This window comes from Pleuronectes platessa, chromosome 7 (genome assembly GCF_947347685.1).
Source record: "Pleuronectes platessa chromosome 7, fPlePla1.1, whole genome shotgun sequence".
NCBI classification, from domain to species: Eukaryota; Metazoa; Chordata; class Actinopteri; order Pleuronectiformes; family Pleuronectidae; genus Pleuronectes; species Pleuronectes platessa.
This window is the reverse complement of record NC_070632.1, coordinates 16,425,557-16,443,221: the sequence shown is the minus strand read 5'-3', so window position 1 is coordinate 16,443,221 and position 17,665 is coordinate 16,425,557. Positions and strand designations below refer to the sequence as shown.

The 17,665-nt window shown below is 43.5% G+C and overlaps 2 protein-coding genes across 9 annotated transcripts in view; one reads left to right on the top strand and one right to left on the bottom strand.

The window, feature by feature from the left end:
* Positions 1-124: 124 nt before the first annotated feature.
* On the top strand, positions 125-9,134 carry zgc:101540 (hsFATP2a_ACSVL_like domain-containing protein). Its single transcript, XM_053427382.1, has 10 exons — positions 125-684; positions 2,054-2,263; positions 3,608-3,766; positions 3,896-4,020; positions 4,107-4,301; positions 4,984-5,074; positions 5,186-5,384; positions 5,989-6,086; positions 6,206-6,336; positions 7,242-9,134. Exons 1-10 carry the CDS (start codon positions 207-209, stop codon positions 7,416-7,418), a joined length of 1,863 nt encoding a protein of 620 aa, XP_053283357.1. The 5' UTR covers positions 125-206; the 3' UTR covers positions 7,419-9,134.
* A 2,472-nt stretch (positions 9,135-11,606) lies between these two features.
* tjp1b (tight junction protein 1b) overlaps positions 11,607-17,665 on the bottom strand; it is a 32,496-nt gene continuing 26,437 nt past the window's right edge. For 6 of the 8 annotated variants that reach the window (XM_053427014.1, XM_053427013.1, XM_053427012.1 and 3 more), the window contains 5 exons: positions 17,448-17,584; positions 16,528-16,978; positions 16,181-16,398; positions 15,175-15,279; positions 11,607-13,381 (listed from right to left, as the gene is read on the bottom strand). In XM_053427014.1, the coding sequence (XP_053282989.1) occupies positions 13,287-13,381; positions 15,175-15,279; positions 16,181-16,398; positions 16,528-16,978; positions 17,448-17,584 (1,006 nt within the window). In that variant the 3' untranslated portion in view covers positions 11,607-13,286. The remainder of the gene's footprint in view (positions 13,382-15,174; positions 15,280-16,180; positions 16,399-16,527; positions 16,979-17,447; positions 17,585-17,665) is intronic. The other 2 variants (XM_053427016.1, XM_053427019.1) reach the window with 1 other exon arrangement.

Here is a 17,665-nt window from a genome sequence, read left to right as displayed (position 1 = left end):
GTTAAGAAAGGGAGCAGACACCCGCTCTCCGTCCGGAATGAGGGAGGGGTCAGCGGGTCGGAGCTGAGCACCGCCCCGGGTAGAGCTGCTGAACTTTGTCACAATTATCTAGGGTTTCCTCCCCCCCACGCACACACTCACATACACACACACTCACGCACCCACACACACACACTGATGAGCCAGCTCACGGGCAGAGCTGCAAAATGTACATGTGGTTCACCGTGCTGGCCGGACTGGCTCTGCTATCCCTGCCGGTCATCACAACACTTTTCCCGTACTGGGCCGCGGACCTGACGTACATCCTGCGGAGCCTCAGACTCGGCGTCCGGCTCATCAAGTACAAGAAGAGCAAGAGTTTCTACAGCATTCTGGACTGCTTCTTGGACGCGGCCAAGAGACACCCGGATAAAATCTTCCTGCGCTTCGAGGGCCGGGACTTTTCTTACGGAGATGTGGACCAGCGGAGCAACAAGGTGGCCCGAGCCCTGCAGGCGGCCGCCCGGCTGCAGGAGGGGGACGCGGTGGCCCTGTTTCTCCCCAACGAGCCCAGCTTCGTGTGGATCTGGCTCGGCTTGTCCAAACTGGGGTGTCCCTCAGCCCTGCTGAACTTCAACATCCGGTCCAGGTCCCTGCTGCACTGCTTCTCCTGCTCCGGGGCCAAGGTCATCATCACGTCCCCAGGTAGGAGAGAGACGAGGGCCAGGGCCGCAGGACAGAGGACCAGGGGTCCGGAGGGGGGGGGGGGGGGGGGGGGGGGGGGTGTCAGTTATTATGATGCATCTTTAACCTGCTCTGGGAAAGTGCACTCATTATCCACTCCCTACTATGCTGATGGACGGGTGGGTGAAGGGTTTGAGTCCACACAACCCTCAGTAACTGGTGACCAATTCTTTAAATGTTAAAAAACTTACATAAAACTTAACCTCAGAGGATCAGATAGAAAAATCTGTTAACGATGCAACTCATGACCAGAGAGTTTTAGAAATAACTGTGATAAATGATATAGATTAATTTATATATTTGTTTATAGATCAGTTGAATTATTTGTAGGATTCAGACTTTTTATGAATCACCTTGTTTTTAGAATAGAGTTTATTTATTTCTGTTAGAATTTAATTTGAAAGAACAAGATCAGGTAAAACTTGAAAGATCTTACGTCAGGAAAATTAACTTGTTACAGCAGCGGATAATCAGACATAATAGAATAGAAAAGACAATAAAACAAAAGGTAATAAAATTATCTATATATATGTATATGGGTCTATTTGGGCCCTTGTGAACATTTCATACTGAAAGAACGTATTGTTCCACCGAAGATAAGACATGTCTGGTTTCATTTATCTGTTACTTGGTTGTAATTACATTATATTTGTACATATAGCGTGTTATGGGTTTATCAAGGTAACTGCAGTAGTGCTGATCAGACTTCATGAACAACACTGCTGAAAGGCTGTTAATGATTTCTTTATTTTAGTCTGAACCAGAAGTGAAAAGTAAAGTGTCAAATAAAGCAGATAAAAACTGAAATGCCTTTGGATTGTAGGGATTTATTATTTTGTGTTTTTGGAAACTTTTAAGTATATACATGTGTCCCAGCAGATAACTGTTCCATGGAGATATGTCATACACAGATTTATTCCAACTTGTCGCAGCCTCTCCTGGACAAGTACATATTTTACAGTGGTCAAAATATGAGCTCTGTCCTCTGCTGCGTTTCGAGTTTGGGTTAAAAACCAACTTGAGCAGTGTTATTGTAAAGTAGCAAAGAAGAATGTAGACCAGTGAAGAGGTTTTTAGTTTGAGTCCCTTCACCTCCTGTAAGGACTCAGTCAGTGTGCTCCACATTCACTCCTGCACTCCACTTTTCCACACTCACTATGGCCCATGGAGTTTTACTACTGAAAAATGCATTTGAGCTGAGCTGCCTGAACCATGTGCTCGTATCCCTGTGGGGCCCGAGGTAACGTGATGCAGGCACACATGTGCAGGATTGTGCAACACAGCGCTCTGACATATAAGATTGGAGCTGAAGGCTTTTCTATGTTTGCAGAGCTGCAGGACGCTGTGGAGGAGGTTCTACCGACACTCAGGGAGCAGGGGATCAGTGTCTATATCCTGTCGGACAGCTGCAGTGTCCAGGGCATACAGTCTTTGTCTGACAAGATCTCCAAGGCCTCAGATCAGCCTCTGTCCCGGGACCTCAGAGCCAATATCAATATCAAGAGCACCGCTCTGTACATCTACACGTCAGGCACCACAGGTACACCAGGACACTTCTCTGAAAACACAAAAAATAAGCAAATGTCTGCATTTCTTTTTGCACAATGTGTCATTTTGCTCAACACAAACTGAATGGGGACCCACTCATAAAAATCTGCTCACTAGCTCGACTAGTGGTCATCAACTCCACAGGGAAACTCTTATGCTGGATTGTTAGAGCAGGACTCACTCCCCTCCCACACACTGTTAGAAATCATGCATCTATTTAATCAAATAGAAAATGGTAAATTGCCTGTTTATATATTTTTAGTGACCAGTCAAAGCACTTTCCATACAGTGAATCTATGTGCAACACCTTCTTTATCACACATCACACACACACAGTCTCATCAGAGCCATCAGGGGAAAGTTCAGCAGGTTCAGTATGTAATGGGGGGTGGGGATTGAACCACCGACCTTCTGCTAAGTGGACGACCTGCTCTCTCTCCAGTGAAAGAGTGAGGAGGCAAACATGCAACAGATGTCTCAATCAAACCAAAGTAATGTTTGGTTTACATGATGTTTGTCGTTTTCACCTGGAGAGCAGGTCCTCCAGACCTCAGGCTTCTTTCTAACTCTTACTGTGGCAGCAGGTCTGTAGGTTTGATGTACACACTCTGATAATTCTGTGATGTTAAAGTGACGTTCACAATTAAAAAAATTCAAGATGAAACACTGTGAAATTAAATGAAACATGGTTGTTAAATGGAGTATTTTGCTCCGTAATGGTGGCCACAGTCAGCGCAACACAAACGGATGTGTCTTTGTTATCTTGGCTTAATTTGATTGTTGTGGTCACTTATCACATTATAACGGACATGTTGAACGTGTTAGTTATTTATTTACACATCCAGCAAACGAGGAGCGATATCAGTGTGTATTTGGATTCTTGTTTCTTGCCACCAACAACAAGTCCTTGTGTGAAATATGTTGCTCTCTAGCTGCCGAATGCTCCACCACATTCACTGGCTAGTTGTTAACTTTCACTGTTTGGTGCTGTGCAGTAGAGTGCGGCTGGGGTCATATTTTTCTTTCCCCTTTTAAGCCCAGAAGAAAACTAACTGTGCACAACCAAAACCTGATGCAGATGAGTTTGTGAACCAAGTCCCTGACTCTCACGCTTATTGCCTGTTCGTAGAGTAAATTGAAAAGAAAAAGTTAAAGATATACCCAGAGCTGTGAATGAACAGCGGAGAGGTGGGACGCATTGAAGGAGTGGGTTCATCTATGCAGGGATGTTTTGAAACCCCTGTGTACCTACACAGGGGTATCTGAGGATACACAGATCCCTCTATCTGTGTCATTCAAAACCCTGAGATGATTAAATGTTCTTTTACCTTGGCAGGTTCCCCAAAAGCAGCGGTTGTCACCCATGAGAGGGTTTGGGCCGCCTCCTTCATCCAGGCAGCGTGCGGGATCACCGCAGACGACATCTTCTACATCAATCTTCCTCTGTATCACAGCGCGGGCTTCCTCATCGGGCTGTCAGGAGCCATTGAGAGAGGTAGTGATCCTCCTGATCTTCTCACCAGAAGAAGAATAAAATAATTTACACAGCTAAATTTAGGCTTTGAAGAAGGCGATTGTGTGAGATCAAAGCTGTATAATCTGTCTGACGTCATGTCTGCTGCAGGTATGACCGTGGTTCTGAAGAGGAAGTTCTCTGCCTCTCAGTTCTGGGACGACTGCAGGAAATACAACGTGACGGTGGTGCAGTACATCGGTGAAACCATGCGCTACCTCTGCAACACGCCCAAGGTAACGAGGCCAACTTGAGGTTACATAAATCGTCACCTGTTTTAATTGTGTGTCTTACTAATCAGAAGTGATGCCACTGTTTGCAGAGGGGCAACGACAAGAGCCACAAAGTGAAGATGGCCATCGGGAACGGAGTCCGGGAGGACATTTGGTCGGAGTTCCTGAATCGCTTCGGTGCCATTCAAGTCCGAGAGTTGTACGCTGCCACAGAGGGAAACATCGGCTTCATTAACTACACATCCAAGATTGGAGCGGTGGGGCGACTCAACTTTGTCCACAGGGTAAGTAGAGGAACATGTGTGGGGTTTTTAGTCATGGTGATCATGTTTTTCCAGGGACGGCCGCTCAGTCCGTCTCTCAGACTGATATGTTTCAACAATACCGGATGGATTGACACTAAATAGACATTCAAGGTCCCAAGACGATGAAGCCCTACAACTTCCTCTGACTCTTCATGACTTTAGTCCAGAAATCCATGTCTCCCTCAGGATGAATCGCAATGATACTGGTAATCTCTGACTTTAGTAAAGGGGTTGAAACTTTTTCTTATCAAGGACCACTGACCAACATATGTTTGAGGGCCACACTACATATTGAACCCTGTGTTTATACCTTCATTTCTTTATTTTTTTTAATAAAGTTTTCATTTTCTGTTGTTTGGATCAAACCTGCAAAGCAAACGACATTCCCAACAGCAGCTGTTCTTTATGTTTAGCGCTAGCTTCATTAGCAAATGGGGGCTAACATGCAGAGAATTATTCCCTTTAAACGTTAGCCTTTTTATTTTGGACATGCTAGAATTAGCATTTCGCTCAAAGGAGAGCGGTGCCCAGGGCCTCAGAGCGACATCACTGTAGACTCTTGTTAAACAAGCAAAGGTAAACTAAATCAACTATTAAATCCAATGCAATGATTTTCACAATGATTTACATGTTGATGAATGTTGTCTCTGTTCTTTCTTAGTTATTCTTCCCCTACACTTTGATCAAGTTTGACATTGAGAACGAGGAGCCTGTCAGAAACTCGGAGGGTCTGTGCATCGAAGCAGCCAGAGGTGAGTGGACATCACACTCTCACACTTTGGATTCCTGGTGTGCCACTTGAAGAGGTCACTGTGGCTCTATGGGAAACTCTGATGACCATTTTCCCTGTATCTCCTTATCAGGGGAGACCGGACTTTTGGTGGGAAAGATAACTAAGCGGTCTCCCTTCATTGGATACGCTGGTAACCAGAAACAGAACGAGAAGAAGAGGCTCCACAACGTGATGAAAAAGGGCGACATGTACTTCAACACGGGGGATCTGCTCCGGTTTGACCACGAGAACTTTGTGTACTTCATGGACCGAGTCGGTGACACTTTCAGGTTTGTAGTCACTGATTAAGTTATCGATCTGTTTTGTTGCTTTGATTTTCTTAAAGGATGATCCTGTGTTGACCAAATCTATTTTACGAAACAGAAAAATCCTTCTCTCTGTCCGACTCTCGTTTAATTTTGAATTTATCGACATCCACTCATCCGATTGACTGAGGTGCAGAGGAAATGTAGTCCTGACTATAAAATGTGTTTTAGACGAAATCTCAAGACCCTACCCCTTCATTTATTTGGACCACTCATGGTTGAAAGTCCTTTGAGGGATAACGCATCATTGCTTCATACAATTTTAAAGTAACAATTCATCTTTTTTATTGTTTTAGAGATAATAGACAGAATTGGATGACAGCATTTTAAGTCAAGATTTGGAAAATGTCTAAGTTTAGACCGCTCAGCTAATTTTTCATACCGAACACAATAAGATATATTCATAGTTTGTCTCAGTTCAGTACCAATAAGGAAGTCATGGGTATGGTAATGATTCAAAATGACCAAAGACCCTGGATTCAGCATTGATCATGTGTCCCAGTTGCAACACTGCTGTTTCAACACACTGTTTATTTGAAGAGAAGCTGTCTCTGTGTCTGTATTGCAGATGGAAAGGAGAGAACGTTGCCACATCAGAGGTCGCAGACAATCTCACAAAGGCTCATTGCATTTTCGAGGCAAACGTCTACGGTGTTGAAGTTAAAGGTAAAAAAAACACTCATGAGTTGTTCTGTAGAAACGTGTCTCTGAAGTTGAAGGTAATCAAAAATAAATGGCCGATGTATTTAACAATATTTCCTGTTTGTGAATCAAACACTGATAAGGTCATGAAGGTCGAATCGGCATGGCAGCTATCACTCTGAAGGAAGGAGAAGATTTCGACTGCTCCGACGTCTACAAGCAGGTGGTCGACAACCTCCCAGGATACGCCAGACCTCGATTCATCAGAATTCAGGTAACCAAACTCGATTTACATATTTCATTACTGCAGCTTATTGGCTTCTTCTTGATCTTGATCATCTAAATGCAACTAAACGTGAAGGCTCAGTTCAAGTTGCCTCCTCAAATCAGACCAGCTCACTAAAGCTTTCAACATGACCTGCAGAGGAACTCCAGAGAACCGGGTCTGGACTCTAATGTATTCATTCTCCTGCAGAGATCACATCGGCTCCAGGCGGAGAAAGTCCACACCTTCACTGGGTCTCACTCAGACGTTTGCCATCACACATACACGTCCTCCTGAGACACGGCGTAGAATTTCTAATATAACATACTCTTACTCCTAAGCTCTGAGTTCATCAGAATGTATGATGGGTCTGGGTTAACTTTTGCTGTGTATTCAGATCATTTAAGCCTCAGATTTAGCTTCTCAGGAAATATACAAGCTGCTCCATCGTCTCCACTGAAGTTGTTGCTCATGAGGAAAACTGCAGACAGCCCTTTATCATTTTATTCTTAAAAAGATGCTAGACACTCATTTTAAAGGTTTATTATTCATATTGAAATGGTTTAAATTTGTATTAATATTTATTGTCAAATTCCTATCAAAGAAATTATAGGTGAATTATAATGTACTAGGCTGGATGTCCTCACATATTGGTCCGGACTGGTCCTGAGTTCTTTCTCACATGAACAACGCAGCAGGGGATTTTTAAAAACAGAGAAATCTGAGTTCAGTGCATGTGTGAAAAGCAGCTAATGTGTTCACATGAGGACAGGAAGTGGAGTTATTGAGTGAGCTGTGAATGTAGGGAAAGCACGGAAGTCAGATCAGGATCCATGGTGCGTCCCTCGTGTGTTTTTCCGAAACTGAAGTCGGACTGAAACGCTTCTTACCTCCACACCTTTTCTTTGTTGTAGCCCTGCCTGGAGATGACGGGGACGTTCAAGATGAGGAAAGTGAGGTTGGTGCAGGAAGGATTCGACCCGGCTCAGATCGAAGATCGTCTGTACTTCCTGGATCCTGAGAGAAAGAGCTACGTCCCGCTGACGGAGGAGATCAACCGAGCGATAGCGTCGAAGGAAATCAAACTCTAATGCGAACGTGACCCGTCGCCGTTAACAAAAGATTTAACAGTTTACTCTTGGACCTTTATCGCGATCATCTAATCTCAGGGGCTGACTTTGAAACGTCACGTCATCATTGTCATAATGTGAAGAGACACTTTTCTTTTTAAATTAACTCAACTACGGTTCATCTCTGTATGTAAATGTCTTCCACGACAGGGAATTTATTTACTATTATCTCAAGCTTTTTGCATCAGCCTGAGGACACACTAATATTTAAAAAACTATTTTAGATAAGCTATTTTGATTTCTTAAACTTACTTATATCAGATATTTTCAGTGGGGGTTTATCAGTGTACCTTTGTACTGATGTTACAAACAGCAACAATCATTCCTCTGTCAGATTGTGCGATTGTGTGATTAGTAGCTCAAACTGTCAACCTTCACTTGTATCATGAAAGTCTGGGTCTTTTCTTTCTGTTGTTAATCTATAAGCTGCTGCTGCTGTGCTGCTGTAAGCACACATGTGAACAGAGCAGCTGGAGGACAGTGACTGACCCACACGACCTTTCAGACAAAACTACACTCAGACTTTGTCACGAGCCTGGTCACACGGCCAACACTTTCCTTTTTTGGTTGTCGGACACTGAATTTAACATCACTTAAAAATGACTTTTGCTTTTTTGTTTCTTCACTTGTTTCTCTGTGTTTGTTAGTTAGCAGGATTACACAATATCTACTAGACAGAGTACCATGAAACCTGGTGGACGGATGAGGTATGGGTCATTTCCACTGATTTCCTAGGGAACAATTAATCTTGATGAAAACAATCAGGTTTATTCAGTGAACAATCATCTAGGAGTGTGTGGAATTCTCTCTCAGCTTGATTGAATAAAGGGACTGTTGGGCCTTGGCGGACGCATGTGCTCTGCTGAGTTTGTGACTGGAACAGCCGATGTCTCAGTAGCTCATATATTAGTGATTTTGTCCGTTCATTAAACTTTTGATTCAGGAAAGACTTGTATTGTTACATTGTGAATTATAGTTTAAATGAAATAACTGAAATTTTTTGGTTCAAAACCCATTTATTAAAGAAAGGAACACATTTTTCATTCCACATTGCCACTGAACAGGATGAGGTTATTTAAAAAAGGACACAAGGAAAGTTGTTTTTACAGAAGAGAAGTTGTGGTCAGGAAACCGATGGGACGCCTCATGTTTCAACGAAGATCGTCTGCGTTGGATTTCAGTTTTGCTCATTTCACTAAATGCACATGTTGAATGTTTTAATGAAGCAGCCGTGAACGGTAAAAAAACGTAAATCAGTCGCTGCAAACTGTTGATACAGTCGGCAACTTCAGAACCCACAGAGGAATCCTTTATGGAATTTGGCAAAAAAAAACTTCTGGGTGTGCTACTATGTAAAACATCTGGGGCTGTGCACACACACACGCACACACACATACACATTGAGCACACTCTTGACTGAGCCAAACCTTTCGATCTAGGCGTCCAGGCTCAGGAGTGATTTAGGAAACTCCTCTGACTGTTTTCGTTTAGGGAGGGGGTGTGGTCAGGTCTGTTGCTAGGTGTGACACATTCTTCTTAAAGGTGTGATTGGCCGATCAAGCAATGTAAGAAACTTTGTAATAATGGGCAGTGAATGTGAATAATCATTGTGTCATCATGAATAGTGTCATGTATTTAATGAACATTTGTGTTGAATATATTAAAAGGTTCAGGGGACCAGGAAATATTTTCCTTCTCTTTCGAATTGAAGGGGGGGTCAACATTTCATTGATTTCTCAGAGAATGATTCATGGATATTAATGGAAGAAAAAAAAAACAGAACTGACATCTATGAGTGTGTGAAATAAGTTGCAGCTTGTTGGGCCGTGGCGGTGGTATGTGCTCTACTGAGGGTCATTCTAGTTTAAAAATATACTTACATATGTTTACCTTACTGCTAATTTCAATAGTCAGTCTGTTTGATAGCTGACAATAAGCAGGAGCATTAGATGACATCGACCATGACCAGAAAAAGAAGCAGAAAACTCAACTCCACAGACAACCGGTGTTTACTGTTAACTCAGCTGACGAGTGTCAAACCATTTTAAGAGGAAGATCAGGACCTGGTGTTGAAGCACAAACACAAGAGGCATAGGAGAGAAATAGTGCCTGAGTCCCTCTGCACTAGTGAAGAGTGTAAGTGCACAGCGGGGGGGGGGGGTTAGTGTGTTGTAGTCTAATAGTGAGAGGGCAGATTGCAGCGCACACACAGGATTCTTCACGCACAGGTGATTGCTACAATATTTAAAAACTGCTCATCTCATCTCATCGTCATCCGCTTATCCGGGGTCGGGTCGCGGGGGGAGCAGCTCAAGCAGGGGGCCCCAGACTTCCCTTTCCCGGGCCACATTAACCAGCTCTGACGGGGGGATCCTGAGGCGTTCCCAGGCCAGTGTTGAGATATAATCTCTCCACCTAGTCCTGGGTCTTCCCCGAGGTCTCCTCCCCACTGGACGTGCCTGAAACACCTCCCAAGGCGCCCAGTGGGCATCCTTACCAGATGCCCGAACCACCTCAGCTGACTCCTTTCTAAGTAAAGGAGCAGCGGCTCTAATCCGAGTCCCTCACGGATGACTGAGCTTCTCACCCTATCCCTAAGGGAGACGCCAGCCACCCTTCTGAGAAAACTCATCTCGGCCGCTTGTACCCGCGATCTCGTCCTTTCGGTCATCACCCAGCCCTCATGACCATAGGTGAGGATAGGAACGAAGATCGACCGGTAGATCGAGAGCTTTGCCTTGCGGCTCAGCTCTCTTTTCGTTACAACGGTGCGGTAAAGCGAACGCAATACCGCCCCCGCTGCTCCGATTCTCCGGCCAATCTCACGCTCCATAGTACCCTCACTCGCGAACAAGACCCCGAGGTACTTGAACTCCTTCACTTGGGCTAAGGACTCATTTCCTACCCGGAGTAAGCAATCCATCGGTTTCCTGCTAAGAGTCATGGCCTCAGATTTAGCGGTGCTGATCCTCATCCCAGCCGCTTCACACTCGGCCGCCAGCCGATCCAGTGAGTGCTGAAGGTCACAAGCCGATGATCCAATGAGGACCACATCATCCGCAAAAAGCAGTGACGAGATCCTCAGACCACCGAACTGCAACCCCTCCCCACCACGACTACGCCTCGATATCCTGTCCATGTATATCACAAACAGGATTGGTGACAAGGCGCAGCCCTGGCGGAGACCAGCACCCACTGAGAACGAAACTGACTGGCTGCCGAGGACCCGAACACAGCTCTCGCTTTGGGAGTACAGGGATTGGATGGCCCTGAGGAGAGACCCCCTTACCCCATACTCCCGCAGCACCTCCCACAGTTTCTCCCGGGGGACCCGGTCATACGCCTTCTCCAGATCCACAAAACACAAGTGGACCGGATGGGCATACTCCCAGGCCCCCTCCAGGATCCTTGCGAGAGTGAAGAGCTGGTCCGTAGTTCCACGTCCGGGGCGAAAACCGCATTGTTCCTCTTCAATCTGAGGTTCGACGATCAGCCGAACCCTCCTTTCCAGCACCTTGGAGTAGACTTTACCAGGGAGGCTGAGAAGTGTGATACCCCGATAATTGGTACACACTCTCTGGTCCCCCTTTTTGAACAGGGGAACCACCACCCCGGTTTGCCACTCCTTTGGCACTGTACCCGACTCCCACGCGATGTTGAATAGGCGTGTCAACCATGACAGCCCCTCAACACCCAGAGCCTTTAGCATTTCTGGCTGGATCTCATCAATCCCTGGGGCTTTGCCACTGCGGAGATGTTTGACTACCTCAGTGACCTCCACCAGGGAAATTGACGACGAAACACCATCAACCTCGAGCTCTGCCTCCAACATAGAGGGCGTGTTATTCGGATTCAGGAGTTCCTCAAAGTGTTCCTTCCAACGTCCGACGACCTCCTCAGTTGAGGTCAACAGAGTCCCATCCTTACTTATTTAAAAACTGCTGGCAGAGTAAACTGAAATAAGTCTTAATTAATAAAACTCTTAAGCTTCTTAAAGTCCCCCTGTCTGCTCCGTTTTCTTTATGGCTGAGATGTGTGAGATAGTGAATAATTCTTTCTATTTATCTACGAATTGCAACACTTAAACTTTTCGGAAAGACAGCTCCTTGAAGTCTGGAGCAAAGCACAAAACTGGACTCAGACTAGCAGTTACTTTAAAAATGAATTTATTTATTAATACAGTGGTATACTTAGAAATGTGTCGCAAAGGAAACCAACAAACCAAAAGTTGAACCGAAGTAATCCAAATAAATAAAAAGAATGTCAGCCACACAGGAAAATAAACTAGTGTTGGGTTGAAGCAGTGTTATTATATCAAAAGAAAATAGTACTGATGTGCCATAATAAATTGTCTATTAGTACAAAAATACATTTCAGGGCACACAATACAGCATCCAGTATCACAAATAAAGGAAGGGACCACTCTTCACAGCAGACCCCCTCAAGTACATCTTTTAAAATCATTTAAACCAAGCACTTCTCTATTTTGTAAATAAGAATAAAAACTTTTTCTGACTGTTAAAAATGCCTTAAGTAGTGTGTGTATATGTTGGTAAAAAAGTCGGACTTATTACTGCTTATGTCAGTTCCAAGGCTCAGGGGTATAACCAGAATACAAACATAACCAATGTAACCGCTTTGTCTTTTTTAAACAAACCTTTTCTCTTTTATACAAAATAACAAAGATGTACAAAAGTCAATTTACAGAGAACCAAGGCCATATGCTAGCAATATGTACAGCCACAATTTTAAACATCTTCTAGCTTTTTGTATTTCCTCAGACTTCATATGCATAGCAGTAAAAGAAAGCATACCTTTTTATCAGCCTCAATTATTCTCGTGTGCTAAATCCAAGTTCACTGGTTATGAGAAAATGCAGAGAGACAATGTTTTCTTCTGCAGTGACGCTCTAACCGAAGGACCCGATGTTCGAATGTGTCACTGAAAAGTTAATATGCAGATAAGGCATCACTGCTTGCAGTGTACGATGGGATTTCCATGTGTTGAACTTAGTAGTAACAGGCTTCTGGACCTGAGTCATAGCACATGCATAGATCTCTAGACAGCAGGAGTTTGTAAAATTAAGTCAGTATATTTATCTACGGTAAAACGTTTGCTACAAAACATCAGTTTAAACAGAGAGCCCTGTCAGAAGTGACGGGCATCTGATACTAATACTTAACCTTCATTCTTCATTATTATTATTATTATATATTTTTTATATTTATGATGCCTACTTCTTCTTCCTTCGTGCGTCAGGTTCAGCATTTCTCAAGTCCTCCAAGATCCTTTGAGAGTGAAACGCATGACCACAAACTCGCAAACAAAAGTTTTGCATATACCAACTTTGCTGTTTGTGAGTGTTGTGTAATTTTTTTTTCTTCTTACAGTACGCAAAAAATCCCATTGCAATATTAAACAAGTTTCCAAAATTCTCCTTTTTTTCTTGCACTGCTCTGACCCTTTTACAAAATTAGCTAAAAATGTCAAAATGAGAGTATTCAGTCTGTGCACTGGTCATGCATTCCAACTTCACTTCCTTTGTTTAAATAACTTCATGTTATAATTTATTTTTTGCAAGCCTCGAAAGCACCAAAAAAAAAGAGAAAAAAACGGGAGTGCAGCCTAGGAGATGCTGGACTCCTCCGACTCTCCTTGTGTGACTCTCTTTTTTTTTTTTTTGTAGTTTTGGGCACAGTAAACAACATGAGAGTACTGAGTTCATATTTCATTGAGCACTGTGCCCCCCCGCCACGTCTCAGGGAGCACGGCCGGGCAGCGGAGGCCCCCAGTTCATCACATTCAGTAACAGGCCAGCTGTCGCCCTCTTCAGAAGTGGTCAATGAGCACAGATACACAGTTTGCACCCACCAGGTAGTTGGGGTCTCCCGGGAGAGATTTGTTCTGCCAGGTTTTGGGATCGCCTGCAGGAATAAAGAGAGACGGGATGTCAGCTGCTGGAGAACCTTCATCTTCAAACACAGGAAACAGTAGAAGCTCACGACAGAACAAGAGTTTTTTCCGTTCTTCATTAAGAACGACAGATGATTTAATGCTGATCTGGAAACAGGATGTGTTGTGAATTCCTGTTGCTCAGCGTGAGTTAATGAGACAAGTTAAATGCTTAATGGATTGTTACTTAAATAAATGTTGCCTCATTAGTTATCTCATACATGAACCTATGTGCCAGTGAGTGAGCTGGAATCCAGTTCCATTTCAGACTAACACAGATGATCGGCCTCTATAAAGGAACAATTGTATAGAGTCTGTTTTTAATAAGTTACCGAACGAAAACCTCGACAAAATGCAGAAGTCCATTCTGAACCCTGCAGTGATGCATGGGTGTAATGCTCCAGGGATCTATTACAGTGCTTCTCAAATGGGGGTCTGAGGCAAACTGCCAGGGGGTCTGTGAAAAGTTTCCAGATATATCATGATATATGGATGTTCTGTGTTAAAAGAGTGAAATTATTTTAAATACACAAGTCTACTATTTTTCCAAGACATTCCTGTTTTGTTGCTCTGTAAAAAAAGCATAACAAAGGCAATGTCAAATTATTCCAAGGGACAAACATGAGGGGAACCCGAGAAAGAATTGAGAGTTCACATGAGAGCATTTAGTTACCTGGCTGACATGTGAATCTTTAAGTAAGAATCAAGTCATGATAATAACTTGCAAATTATTTTAATTTTTTTATCAAAAGTAAATATAAGTCTGTACTGGATAGGTACTGTCTGATAGCTACTGTGAGGTTAATCAAACACATATATCTGAAATGCCCCATGTAACTGGATTCCAGCTCACGTGATGGTGTGCACACAAATGCACAAACTGATTTAACATTCATGACCTTCACCAAGGAGGCTATGTTCTCATAGTTAGCAGCATTACACTTAAACTACTGGATAGATGCAACAAAACTGGTGGAGGGATGGGATATGATTCAGAGGGCTGATCCTGGAATCTTGGATCTAGAGTGACTTCTAGGTGTCCAGTGATTCTTTAAGTTTTAACTAATCACATCAACTCACAGTGACTTTATCATCAACAGGAATTCATGATCCAACCGTAATTAAATCATTCATAAAATCATCACACGAAAGACATTAGTTAAACAGGTGTTTTGTACATTTGTTAGTTACATTTGACCTGATTATCTTTAATTTAGACTTAATAAATTAAAATCATGGTCACGGAACAGAAGCCACATGTAAAGGCAATTGTCAAGCTTTGCCAAACCATTATTAAAAAGATGAATTAAAACCAGAAATGAAAAAAAAATTATGTGAGTCTTCTATAAAGGTTTGAGTTTTCAACAAATTGTAAAATAACTATAAATTACTATATGATACTCAGTTTAATATCATATAGTGATTTCATAAGAAAAGGAGTAAATCATGAGGAGCTGGACCAAGATAATGTCATTATGGTCATTATCATTAAAAATGTTTTATTCGTTATCTAAAAAAAAAAACGACATGTAATCTAATCAAGTCAGTCGAGCAATCCCTTTCTAGTCTGAACGACAGTTTTTTTAAATGTCCAAATAAGTCATGTACGATAAAGAAGTGATGGGGAATATGGAAACAGATGAGATGATTAAAAAAGATTCAGAAAATCTCCTCTCTAATCACCACAGCCCACAGACCCCAAAAGGACAGAGAGAGGACAGCGTACCCGACGAAGAGTCGGAGGATTTTAGAGCAAAAGACCAACCATCAGGGGTCATGGACGCACAGTGAGGTAAGCGCAGCTCCACTGGCTTCAGGAACTTGAGTCCGTGAGGGCCGCACATCACCAGCGGACTTAGCAGCGTTTCTCCTGCACAGACACAGAACATTTTAATTCCACAAATTAAACAGGCAGGAATTAATGAGCACACAGGATTATCTATTAGCCAGTCAAGGGGCAAAAATGGAGGCTGCTGCCAGACCCATCCCAGTGAATGAGAATTAAACTGCTAACTGACTTGTCAGGTTAATTACAGAAGTACAAACCCCTGTCGCTAAATGTTAATTTATTATATGCAAACATTGATGTTATTCTATGTACAACTGTTTGAGGTGGAAATCAATAGTTTATTTACACAACCTTGTATAATCATTCTGCTCATCATAAAGACATCATTTCTTTTTGACATTTCTGCTTTATGTGATGAGACAGAGGAGAGAATGGAGAGAAGAGAGGGGAAGACGATGTGCAGAAGAAGATCTGTGGTGGATTAGAGCTCGGCTGCTCAGTGGCTGTAATGCCAGTGTTTGGCTCATCCATGTGAAGTGTACTGTAGTTTGTAGACAATCTACTAATCTACCGACAACCACAAATGTCTCTGTCTGTCTGTTGGAATACATATTTCACATTCATCTCATCAGCTTCACACTTGGTTTGTGTGTCTTAATGACCCGAGGATGTGCAGTGTTGAATGTGGCAGTGGCAGTGTGCCTAAACACTGACTCATGACCTGAACATGTCCTCCTTTACATCCTCTAATAAATGACAGCAGTGGTCAGCGACTAGCAGCAACAATATCACTTCCTCTTTAGTAAGATTTATATTGAGCGTGATTTAAATTTTTACTTTTTACTTTTACTTTTACTTTGAGTTTTGAACTTGGGTCTGGTGACTGTGTCAGAAGCTTTACAGACCTCTGGAATACAGGTTCAGAATATTATTATACATATTCAGGATATTAAGTCACTTTGTATGGCTGAGCAGTACTGACCTTTCTCCTTGTCGAGGGGGGGCAGGATGCTGTTGTCCCGGCACACCTTGAAGTAAATCTCCTGCTCCACGTTCTCAGGGATGGCACCTTGAGGGATGATGATGCTGACGCCCGTCTCGATGGAGCTCAGCACTCCACCATTAGAGTTGAAGATTCCGCGGGCGGTGGCCACCACCGTGTGCCCTTCGTCTTCATCGTCATCGTCCAATGCGTTGGGGCTGAGGAACAGAAGTTATCATCATCATCATCAGTCACAACAGCAGAAGACATGAGAGAAATGCGTCTCAGTGCTAAACCTCAGGGAGCGTACTGCTGCTGCGGGATGGGAAGCTTTATGATCGTCTTACCTTACAGGGATGGCCTTGGGGATGGCGTTGATGTTATTGTGCTGGTATTTGGGCCTGTTGTCCATGGTGCGTGTGAAGGTGTCCAGCCCGCTGTCGTGATCTAGGGGCTGTGGTGACAGCTGAGGCTTCCCGCCGCTGCCGCTGCCTACACTGGGCTTGCTGAGGAGGTCTGTCTTCACCTGTGTGTCATTGGGCAGCAGGTTGTGGTTGAACTTGGGGCTCTCGAACTTGCGCTCAAAGGGCCTCGCTGCACTGGTGTAAGGCTTTGGGACGTAGCGGTTGTAGCTAGTTGGAGCAGGAGCACCAAGTGTCTTTGGAGGAGCTGCATCAGTGCCGTTGACTGGTTTGTGGGGGTAGCCACCTGGTGCGGGTTCATCCCTGCTGGCCGGCCTGAGAGCCGACAGCTCAGGTTTAGGGTTGGGTGAAGTCAACTGTTCGGGTATGGAGTTTGCTGGAAATGTGAAGCGGATGATACAAGCACTTAAAGACAGACTTTGGCAAAATATTATATCTTAGCAAATGAGAAGTTCAGATAATGCTTTTATATTATTTACAGTAAGCACAATTAAACAGTAATGCTGGGGAAGTGACTCAAGATTATTAGGAATTTGAATTAATATGCCAGTTTTTTTCTCCAACTGAAAGTACAAGTACTGTAATCCCTTGTTAGTAATGAAACCGATGATGATTATTGGAATATGAGTTAGCGCCTCATAGGGAGGCCCGAGTGAACATCCCAGTAATCAATCGAAACAGGACATACATGAGACTGGAAAGTTATTGACCTCCATCATGTTGATATATGAGGTAACTTAACTTGCCCTGTAGGAATTATTAGACTATAAAATTTATTCCACTTTTAATTTCCTGCTTACATCGTAAAAGGGTTCAAGAGGCAGGCAGAAAAGACGAGAGCTTACCGTCACTGGGGATGAGTTTGGGCAGTGTGTTGGGTGGGATGGCTGAGGCTGGGGGTCCATACTGAGAGGAGGGGCTGATTTGGGGCAGGGGTTCGTATCTTTTCTCCACTGGACTCACCTTCTCAACAGACTCAACTCTGCAGCAGAAAGACACAAACGATACAGGAAATCAAAACAATATTAATGCTGCAGCTATTGTGCACGGAGAACTGCGGGCG

Coding starts and splice junctions, on each gene's coding strand:
- zgc:101540 (XM_053427382.1), top strand. CDS start 207: ATGTACATGTGGTTCACCGTGCTGGCCGGACTGGCTCTGCTATCCCTG. Junction 3,767..3,895: donor GTCAGGAGCCATTGAGAGAG/GTAGTGATCCTC, acceptor TGTCTGCTGCAG/GTATGACCGTGGTTCTGAAG. Junction 4,302..4,983: donor GACTCAACTTTGTCCACAGG/GTAAGTAGAGGA, acceptor GTTCTTTCTTAG/TTATTCTTCCCCTACACTTT.